We start from the raw sequence: 10797 nt of genomic DNA, 5'->3' as shown, positions 1-10797 counted from the left end.
TTACCAGTTGTCCTTAGCAGCGGGCCAGAAGGTTTTCCAATTTCGAGATTTTCCTACTTCAATTTGTACCACTTAAGCCTTCGCCCGATGAACCGGCGGGGCAGCATACACAGGGCTGGGGGAGGGGGGTGAGGGAGTTGGGAAAATTAATTGCGAAACATTGTTCATAACACTACCTCGATTGCGACCGGCCCAGCAAATCCCGCCCCGCTCCGGTTTTCAGTCTCCACTTCCTCCACCGTATTTTCTTTTACGTGAGGTGGAAAAACGAAGTTGGAAAAATAAAACTCCCCAACACACACACACACACACACACCCGTAAAATGGCGCTTTGTCCAACCAATTTGTGCCGGATTTGTGCACGGAATCTTACCGAAAATCTCCGTCCGGCGGCCGGAATGTCCACGTGGGAAATAACTGAATAGGAGAAAAAAAAAAAGATGGGAAAAACTGGGCCACCGGGCTGGGAAAATGCTGCCATCGGAGCCGTGCATTCTTGGCCCGCGCTGTATGGAATGCAGTACCGAGACGACGGTGCAGGCCGCCAGGAGGGTGGGGGGCTTTAACACAATAGCAATTATTTGCACGTCTGACGCCATACAATTCTCCTTCCATTTTCCACCCGTCACCCACTCCCCCCCCCCTCAACAGATGCACTCTCGTGAGGCCGTGTAACAAGTTGGTCACATTGTTTCCACCGTTTGACTCTCAGGAAAGGGGGTGGGGGGTGTTCACCCATGTTTTGCTCGCCTTTTTTTCCCATTCCACCCACGGGCCAATCCTTTTACGCAAAAGCCTGGCAAGGACATGCCCATGCAATGCAAGCCCCCCGGTATGCTAGTTGGGAAACCCCGAAACCGAACTGGGGGGAAAAAAAAACCACCCCGAGTAGAGGAGCGGAGGCTCCATTCAGCAGCACGCGAAAGGCACGAAGCCATTCCGATGGCGCGAGGCGCCCGAGACATTATAAAAAAAAAAACCCTCCGACCGACCGATAAACGGGACGGCGGCGAGTCAGTTTTTCCACCCACGGGTTGGAAAATTCTTCATAATGGACATGCGGAAAGCAGTCGAGAAGGAAAGGGGGAGGGTTTTTTATACATGACGATTCTTTCCTTCACTCTCCCGTTCACGTGTGCGCCTTTTCCTTGGTTTTCCCTTTTGTTCCGGACAAAAGAAAAAAAAAAAAAAGAAACTACACTGCAGGAATGTTTCCCACGCGAGTTTCACATTTCGGAGTGGGAAAAATCCTTGGCCGAAGGATACGCTCCGTTAGGTACAGCTTCCATACACACACACACACACATCATACCGTTGAGCGAGTGGCAAGCCAGGCGGCAGTGAATCAACACATTTTCCCCCACCGCCGGAACGGAAAACGGAACGGGGTGGAAAAAACCCGATCGGGTGAAAGTAAAAATTAAATTCGCACTCGATTTCGCACGGGCAGAAGTTGGACCGGGCGAGCTGAATGGGTTTATGGTTGGCCTGCATTAGCGTGTACTTGATGTGAAAGGCATGAAACACACACACACACACACACACACTCTTGTGAAGTTTCGTTTAACGATAGGGCCCCTTTAGGAGCACTTTGCATTTGCAATCCGTCGGCTACTCGCGGCGATGAATAAATATAAAAAGCACCGTTATGGTTACAAGGGTGGCGGGGAGGGTAGGTTGGGGCTCCGGTATGGTGGTGGTGTGTAATGCAGGATTTTTACCACCACCAGCAGCGCATCTTTGACGAATTTCAAAACGACCGAGAGGGTGGGTTTAATTTCGGTTTACCTCCTTAACACTAGAATACATTGCTTTGAAATCTCGCCCGAATGCTTTTGTGGGGTCATTTTGACCCCTATTTTTTAAGCACTATAACTTCACTATCTTGGAAGATTTTTCAAATCCGTAAACTGTTAGGTTTTAGTATGTTTGTAGACTATCTTTTGGCGTTTTTTTAATTTTTGATGTAATTCTCATTCCGCTAGTTCGGTGTAAAGCAAAAAAGATCGATTGGAATCGAATTTCAAATCCTCTTCAACTTATTTTAGTTCAGAATGTATCATCTAAGTTCTAAGAAAAAAATGTGCGCTATAATGCAAATATATCAGGTCACCTTTTAAAAAAAAAAAACATATTTTTAAGATTGCAAATGTGGATTTTAAAATTTCCTAGAGGTTTTTTCCGTCCTGCATTTTGTTTCGAAATTCTCTACCTGTGCATTTCGAAACATTATGCGTTAGCGGGATAAGTTACTATAGGGATTGGCGTTATTTTCGATCTTTGATGATAATTTATCGCATAATTTGTTGTTGAAAAAAAATGATTTTACTTTTGAAGTATTCCTCAACTTACTTACTTTCTAGCGTACATTGTTCTCTATCTACTTCAAAGATTTTGAGTAAATAAAAGCTAAAAAATCCCATTTTCGACCGTTTTTTGCTTTACAAAGAGCTAGCGGAATAATGAAGAAATGGATCGAAAAAACAAAATGTCAAAAGGTAGTAAATAAATATGTTTTAAAATAACAGTTGACGGATTTGTAAAATTTTCAAAAATAATGAAGTTATAGCGTTTTATAGATAGGAGAGATAGGAGATAACTCGACATTCGCTACAATGTTGAATGATGTCGTTTTGACACCTATCTTTAAAACGTTATAACTTCACTTTTTCGGAGCTCGTCAAACAGAAAAATCTAAAATTTTTGTTTTGCATTATATTTGGATTTTAAGAAAAACTTTACTTTTTTTGTGAAAACATTCAGCTGTTTTCAAGATATTAAAATCGATAAATGAATTAGGGTCAAAAAAGGTCTTATATTATATTTGGATTTTAAAAAAAGCTATACTTTTTTGTAAAAATATTCATCTGTTTTTAAGATATTAAAATCAAAAATTGCGCTGGGGTCAAAATGTCCCCTATTTGCCTTTTAGTGTTAAAGTCGGGACAAATGCAAAGAAGCGGCAAGGGGGTAACTTTTATGCTGCAGGCGCCGAGTACACTGTTTACCTTGTGCTGGTGATTCAGTTGTGTACTTGTTTTATTTATTTGAATTTTTTTGTTGCTACGCTGTCTGCCCGCCGTCCATTGAGGGAGAATACATTTTAATATCCTTACCGTGTCCGAGCGCAACAACACCGCCCGGAAAAGGGTGATCATAATCCGTGGCTTACTAGAGGATGGAAGGAGGGAACCGTCAACAAGGATAACGAGGGGCAAAACCTGCCGAACAACTCGAGCTGAGCGAGAAAGGAGGAATGCGAAAGAGCCTAAAGAAAAGGTAAAGTAAAGAAGAGATGGGTGTGGTGGGGGGGAGGGAGGCGTGTTGCGCGGGAGGGGAAGGGTGAAGCGTCAGTTGCCATTTTAATTATCACTCATCGAGGCCGCTGCTTGACGCTGCCGAGACGTCAATAATTAACTTCTACACCCGGTCCTCCAGTCCGTTCCGAAAGAACCGGGGGTCACGGAAGGGGGGTGACGTAAGTTCGGGGGAGTCTTTTTAATGGAATCTCTCTCCCGGTTCGACTCCCACCTGCGGGAACCGATGCTGGGCTGACATCCGGCCCTTATCAACGGTCGTTCATCGCGCTGACAAAGATGGCGCCGCTTGACAACCATGCGATGGCCATTTTGCTTCCCCGTTTTTGCTCCCTTTCATCAGTGTGTGACGAGGAGGTGTGCCCGAGGCACCTGACGTAAGCTAGGGGAGTGCGAAATGTCGATGATTTTCCCCCGCAGACCGCAGGCCGGAAATCAAAAGCCCGTGACGACAGGCTCGGAGGAATATGAATCAAAAGAGCACAACCGTCTACAAAGCCACCACCATCCCACCGAGCTCATTAACCGACCCCTAAGGTTGGGGATGACCCGGGCACTCTATTTCGAAGCCAACCCCGTGACCGTCGGGTGGAGAGTGTCTCCCTTTAAAAACAAAAAAAAGAAAACCATAACAGCGTCATAACCGACAAAACACACAAATCCTCCCAGATGCTGCGCAGCTGGCCGACCCCATGTAGCTTACCCACACCCACCGAAAAACTTTCCACCGCACCGGTTGGCCTTGAGGCGATGTAACATAATGTCAAAGTGTTCGAAGAGTTCTCGGCGAAGAAGTTCCCAGACTACCCGAATTAACTTGCCGCCACACTTAGCAGCGTCGGTTTTTAATTAATCAAGCGGCACGAAAAACGGGTAGCAAAGGGTAACCGACAGGGGGGCGGGGGTTCGGAAGGTGAGGTGGAACGATTGGAAAATTTGCCATTCGCCTTCTCAAAGGAGCATCTGCGTCCATTTGGGATTTTGCAGACCTAACCAATCGGTGTCACCAGAGCTTTGATTACACTTTTCATACAGCATATTGTATATAGTAGTAGTAGTAGTAGTAGTAGGAGAGAAAATGTATTTTTCATAAACTTGCATGCTTCGCGTACAATAACTAAAAATAAATTGATACTGGTTACCTCACTATTGGAGCCTTAAAACAATATTCAATTTTGAATGATGGAAATATAAACATTGAGGAAAAACTAAAAAAATCCTTGTACTTTTCGTTTGTATTTAAACAGGAAAGTACAATAGATAAAAGAAGGAAACAAAAGGAAAATTGAAAAAAAATAACAAAACAAGCAACAACTAACACAAAAACGGAAATCTAACAAATCCGTACTTTATAGTTCACCTAAATATTCATGACCCAAGGCGACTAGATGTGATTGAGAGATTAATCTACTCAAACAATACTATAATCCGCTGAGCCTAGATCATTCTCACGTCTCTAGCACTGGACGAATGGAGAAAAAGTGTATAGGCTTAATAATAAACAGGGTCAAAACATAAAACCTAACAAATGGTTACTCCTTTTAATAACATACATAAAGTGTGTCCTAAATCTGAGTCGACTGTCGGAGTCGTTGAGATTGTAATCATAACGAATGGGAGAACCGGATCGTACCAGAGTTAAAAAGAGGGCTTAGTACTAGAAGAACCAATAGCGCAATGTACTGGAAGCAATATACAGCTCACTATATACTATATTCGTCGACAGCTTTAATCACCTCAGACAGCTTCATATTGTCTGCGAAAAAGAGCACCTCCTGTTTGGACAGCATCATTTGATGAAAATAAGGAACAGGAGTGGTCCGAGGGGAGTCCGGACGTTGGAAAAGAGTTCCAGCTTACCCACCTTGGTGAGAAGTATACTGAGCAGATGAGATCAAGTTACATGCCAGAGTTTAGGGAGATTTAGATATACAGATCTGCCAAAGTACACATTACGAGCTTATGTATCAAAAGTCCGAACACCTTCAGAATAGCTCTGCGCTGAGCGTTGCATATAGCAAAGGTCAAAACTACCACAAAAGGATGAATAAGTACAATAACTCGTTTATTAATTTCACCACATCCCGTTTCACTTATCGAAAACAGTCCCAACATTCCACTCAAAGCTCTGACTTGAGCATACCATAGAGATCGACGTAATTCGAGAAGCTGCGTGTGTAGGAGAACTTTCCGAAGATGTCCTGGACTTCCTTGAGGCTCTCCCTAGCCTGCCCGTCTCCGCCAGCTTCCAGATGACGCTCAAGTTTCTCCATTTCCTTGGCCAGCTTTATAAGATATAGGTCGTTGAGCTGTTGCTCCTGGTGCGCCAGCAGAGACTCCAGCACACCCTTGAACGCGACGACCCGCTGCGACGGGCTCGGGAGGGCGTTGGGGAAATGGATCACTTTATCGAGCGCTTCCTTCGACCAGGTCTTGTTTAGGGCGTCGATCAGCGTGGACGCGATGCGTGCATAGTACGTGGGATGGTCTTTCGCGAACAGCACGATCTCGGAGAAGTTCCCGGCAAGCAGGAGCGTTTGCCAACGAGCGACGGTCTTTCCTTCGAGTTGCGTGTGATCGGGGTTGTACCCTTGGTCACCGAGCTCCTTCACATCCTGGGAGAAGATAATGGCCGGGAAGCGCTCATCCTGACCGTTGCTCTTCAGCAGCCGCTCCAGCTCCGTGTACGCCTCGACGCGTTCGGTCTTGGCGGGTAGCGAGCGGACAAACTTCAGCAGCAGCGCCACCATCTTACCGCGCGAACCGTGGTACGCGTAGCTCTCCGTCAGTATCTGCTTAGGCGACGAGTCCTGGAGGATCGAGTGGTAGAGCAGTGCCTTTTCGATCCGATCCGATTCAATGTTGGTGACCAGCAGCTCGTGCTGTAGCTCCAAGCCATACTCCCACGCACTCGCTAGCGATTTGTGCTGCTCCTGCACGATTTGCTCGAGCGTGGACACCTCCGTCTGCAACGTCGCATTAAGAGAGCTAAGCGCAATGGCAATGTTGCTCACGTAGCCTGGCAGCTTGGTGGTGGTTGCGTCCAGCTGCTCCTGGCGTTCCTTGTGCGCCTGGGCGCACTTCTCCTTCAGCTCCTTGTACTGGGTTTCATGCTCCGGTACGATACCATTCGTCTGCCAGCTCTGTGCCGCTGCATAGATGTCGTCGTAGTGCTGCCCGCAAACGTTTCCCCGCGCGGAAGTCTTCTGCTCGGACGGGCCTGGAGCGGCATGCGCAACACACCAAAGCAGCGACAGTACATAAAGGCAATGGTATGTTGACTTCTCCATTGGGTAATTATCGGCTAGCCTTGTTGCAAGCGTTGTCTTTCGAAACGAGTGATGTTGCAATTTATAGTCCATCAACGCTAAAGCGACTGTGGCCGTTGTATTGACACAGATTTGTTGTTGCGATCTGCCAAGAGATATAAATGATTTGTTTGCATAGCCGTGCGAAACCGCCGGCAAGCAACCATTTGTATCCGAGACTCATTACAAGACGGCTAGATGACATCGGTAAACCTACACGATGCGTTGTTTTACTCTCAAGGCCGTACTGCAACCAGTACGGACAAGAATAACCCTCTAGTCGAACTCATTAGTTTCTCATACTGTAAGCAAGGGTAGACTGTCATTAATTATGTCAATTGCGCTTAGGAAAATATAGCCATAGTTACTCAAGTGCTGCTTGGCACTATAAAAACCACCATTTGATGAATGCACCACACTAGAGTTACCCAATCGTTTCGCAATGGGTGTCTACACTGTGTCGGGCTGGTTGATTGCGCTGATAGTTGTAACGGTGGACTGCGGTGCAAGCCAGCCTCAGGTGGAGAAATCAAAGGATACTTTTTGTATTTTGAAGGAACAAGCGTCCAGTAAGCAACCCCCCGGAGTTTGCAATCCCCTAGAACCTTGCGATGCTGCGCCGCTCCTACAGCATTACGACGATGTCCGAAAGGAATGTCTCGCCAGTGCGTCGAAACGTAGCGCACAAAATGCAGGGCTTCTCTTCCAGCTGAACTACTGGCACGGAGAGCTGCTGTTCTTTTTCGACCTGCTGAAGAAATACACGAGCGAAAACGCAAGCCTCGTTGTCGACGCAGAACGTGAAGACAAAGTGAACGTACAGGTGGAGGTTGAATTAGAGCGACAACACCTCGTGTATAGCATCGAGGCTGGCCGGCTGGAGGATGCACTGCTTGCCCATCTGAAGATGCCAACACAGATGACACCAAAAGAGATCGTCACTGTGATCGCCGGTAATCCGAAGATCGACGAGGCGGTGTTACTGAACTTCCTACACTTCGTTCGTGCCATTCCGGAGGAGGCGCAGCGATTGCAGTTCTACAAAGCATTCAAACCGGTACTGTACAAGCACGACCTGCAAAAAAACTACATGGCTCTTCTGTACAGTGTCGAGGTGTTCCCATTGGTTTCTGTCACTAACGACTACAAAGAGTTCTACACGGACGTCGTAACTCCTCTTATTGTAAAATGGAAGGAACAGATGTTCCAAAATTGGTACCTCGAGATCTTCTGGGCGGAAAAGCACTTTCCGGACTACTTTGACTTCGCGATTGCCTCGTTTACTACTTTCTCGCGCAACGAATGGACGAAGAGGCTAGATCAGAAGGAGTTGTACGCGCAAGTCAATTATCTTGATAGGTTATCGAATCGTGTCACAATGTACGAGCGGATTATTGATAACACTCTAATCCACGGTATTGGCAAAGACTCTAAAACCGATCGTGAGGCGCAGAATATGTTGCGAAGTTTTGCAAATCAGGTCGATAGGTTGGAAACCGCCCTGGTGAAGAATGGCAAAGATCAACAGCTTATGATGCGCTTGAAAGCCATTCAGGACTCCTTTGCTAGGTTGCATAAGAGGCGAGGAAGGGGGCACTGGAACTATAAGCTCTATCTTCGCAATTTCAAACTCGAAGGTAGATATAAAACATGAATCGGCTAGATTTAAAGGCGAATCAAACTATACAAAGCATCAAATAAATTTTACTCCAAATATATCGAGAAGTTCTTTTATCTTTTATTTTGTATGAAGTTTTGATTTCACATGGTTTGTGTTCTGACGGCTCTAAGGCATGGCCACATATGCATCAAGCAATGATGGTTCTATGGATAACAGCAAGAACTGAATTTGTGTCGCAGAGAACCACACCCAATCCCATCAAATTCTCAGCAAGAGACGTCCACAGACTAACCCACATCCTTTCCGGATAAACCGAAAGCCATTTCAAATTCCTAGCCCAAGCTGGTCGTCGATTGCGTGACGGGTTTTCACAGCTAAACAAATATTGACAGTTCATCATTTACTTTGCACAGCGCTTTGGAATTAATCTGCACTGAAGATTGATTCCGATACCGGTTAGGTAATGACTGGCACGGACAGCACAGCAGAGAGGGTGTGTGTATATAAAGGAATACCGAGCGAGTGCCTCCTCATTCGGTTATATCGTTCCAGGATGGCTGGTCTTGTGCGAGCGATTGTGCCCGGTTTATTGATACTCATCAGCGGACGGATATCATTCGGCACGGAGGATCCGTTTCAGGATGAAGCGAACCAGTGTGTGATTCAGGTTGGGAACGAGGTGCTGCAATCGCTCACCGACACGATGCAGACGCGGCTGGAATGTGGCGGTCTGTGGAGCGAGCTGATGGTGCACTTTCATTATACGCGCCAGAACCTTACCGACTGCCGGGCACGCGATGGTACGGTTTCCCGTCCCGAGCCTTCGTCCACCTTCTGTCAGATACTGCTGGATGACACGAAACGGCAGGTGGACCAACAGCGCCAGAAGCTCAGCGGTGAGATGGACCAGAAGCTGCAAGAGATCAGGCGGGACGTAAGGGAGCATCAGAGTGCCACCGCAACACTTCAGGCCAATCTGACGAGGTTGCGCGAGGGACGCCGGAGGTTGCACCTAGAGCTCCTGCTTACCAACATCGGTATAGGTGACAGCGGGCAGGCCCTCCGGTACTTCCAGCTCGTCACAACCGGTACCTCCGGCTCATCGGATAGACTCTACAAATCGATCGTGCAGTCGGTGTACCGCGAGGCAAAGCACCAGAACGAGCGCGTTACAAACTTGATCGAATTCATAAAACAGCTGAGCTCCACCGAGTCGAAGCTGAAGCTGTACACACTGCTCAAGGCGGAGATAATGAAGCGGGCGAAGCAACGGCAGCACTACGTCGCCGCGATGGCAGGACTCGACGCGCGTGACCTACTCCAAGGTCAGAGCGATAACGCCAAGCGCCAGCACGAACATCTCCACAAAGAACTTCTGGAGGCGGTGGAAAAACACTGGAAGGATCAGATAGCGGCCGGCAGCTACCGCGCGGTGGCTGATTTTGCCGCCAAACAACCAAACTATTTCGAGAGACTGCAGGTCAACATCGCGACCGTGGACAGCGGCTCCTGGCTGAAGGTGAACTTCGACAATCTGGCCGCCTATCCCAACAGTCTACCACTCGGAAAGCAGCGGCTGGCAGCATTTGAAGCCATTCTGAACCAGGTGTACGAAAGGAATAAGAACAACTCTTTCAATTATCTGCTCAAAGTGGCATCCCAACTCGAAGTATGTATAAACTTCCTCAAACGTCAGCCAGCCGATCAGCAGAGTAACAAAAAGCTTGAGGAGTTGAAAAACAAATTCAGGAGTTTCAATGGAAGCAGAAATGATTACGGTTTTTATCTGCATCAGTCCAAAACTCGAAGGTCTTAAGCACCTCGACCTTGAACTTCCCCTCGTAGTGTAACACCTTTTAGGATCAAATGCAATAAAAAATGTTATCTGCAAAGAATTTGGCATTGTTTGGGGTACAGCTTAAACCAAAACTCAGCTCCCATAGAGGCCTCAGCTGGATGTTGTCTTGTAATCATTCAAGAGTTGGTCTTGGTTGGACAGAAATGTTTGAGTCCGGGACTAGAGCTGGTACAAACGCCTATCCCCAGAATTGACAACAAAGCAAACCGGGCAATTGTATCGGGTTGTGGAAGGGTCGTAAACAATACTTGTTCAACTGGACTCCAACGCGTTGCTAACTCTCGTATCGAACCTTCGGGGCGTTTCAGACATTTCCATACCCAAAATGTGTATATACTGAAGCTCAAAGTTGGACTTATTTGTTTTATAAGACTTTGTAATCCATTGCACATGTTTGCAGTATTGTCATATAGTGTTAATGTTTATCAGTTTTAAAAAAGTACCTAAGAAATAGCAAGAGAAGAATTTTAAAAACAGCTTTAGGTCGAACTCATTAGCATTTCGTGATATAATTTCCAATCAGATTTCAATTCTGATTTGGTCTTCGATTATTTCTATGAATTCATCAACATTATGATGTGATACGTATATCAAATTTCCTTACCCACTGTTTTCATGTTTTTTTTTAATATGTAACTTTCAAAATTTATTATATCATGATCTTGCTGCTCATTACCTTATCCAAATCCTCAA

The 10797-nt window shown here is 46.3% G+C and overlaps 3 protein-coding genes across 3 annotated transcripts; 2 read left to right on the top strand and 1 right to left on the bottom strand.

Moving 5' to 3' along the window:
- Positions 1-5361: 5361 nt before the first annotated feature.
- On the bottom strand, positions 5362-6625 carry LOC131268647 (uncharacterized). The gene has a single exon (XM_058270882.1). It carries the CDS (start codon positions 6605-6607, stop codon positions 5438-5440), a length of 1170 nt encoding a protein of 389 aa, XP_058126865.1. The 5' UTR covers positions 6608-6625; the 3' UTR covers positions 5362-5437.
- A 434-nt stretch (positions 6626-7059) lies between these two features.
- LOC131268645 (uncharacterized) lies at positions 7060-8342 on the top strand. Its single transcript, XM_058270881.1, has one exon. It carries the CDS (start codon positions 7068-7070, stop codon positions 8277-8279), a length of 1212 nt encoding a protein of 403 aa, XP_058126864.1. The 5' UTR covers positions 7060-7067; the 3' UTR covers positions 8280-8342.
- A 455-nt stretch (positions 8343-8797) lies between these two features.
- Positions 8798-10139, top strand: LOC131268644 (uncharacterized). Its single transcript, XM_058270880.1, has one exon. The coding sequence runs from the start codon at positions 8800-8802 to the stop codon at positions 10060-10062; it is 1263 nt and encodes a 420-aa protein (XP_058126863.1). The 5' UTR covers positions 8798-8799; the 3' UTR covers positions 10063-10139.
- Positions 10140-10797: the final 658 nt, after the last annotated feature.

This window comes from Anopheles coustani, chromosome X (genome assembly GCF_943734705.1).
Source record: "Anopheles coustani chromosome X, idAnoCousDA_361_x.2, whole genome shotgun sequence".
In the NCBI taxonomy this organism is placed as follows: domain Eukaryota; kingdom Metazoa; phylum Arthropoda; class Insecta; order Diptera; family Culicidae; genus Anopheles; species Anopheles coustani.
The sequence above is the reverse complement of the archived record's forward strand: the minus strand, read 5'-3'. Positions and strand labels throughout refer to the sequence as shown.

Excerpts from the sequence above, each read along its gene's own strand:
- LOC131268647 (XM_058270882.1), bottom strand. The coding sequence starts at position 6,607 with ATGGAGAAGTCAACATACCATTGCCTTTATGTACTGTCGCTGCTTTGG.
- LOC131268645 (XM_058270881.1), top strand. The coding sequence starts at position 7,068 with ATGGGTGTCTACACTGTGTCGGGCTGGTTGATTGCGCTGATAGTTGTA.
- LOC131268644 (XM_058270880.1), top strand. The coding sequence starts at position 8,800 with ATGGCTGGTCTTGTGCGAGCGATTGTGCCCGGTTTATTGATACTCATC.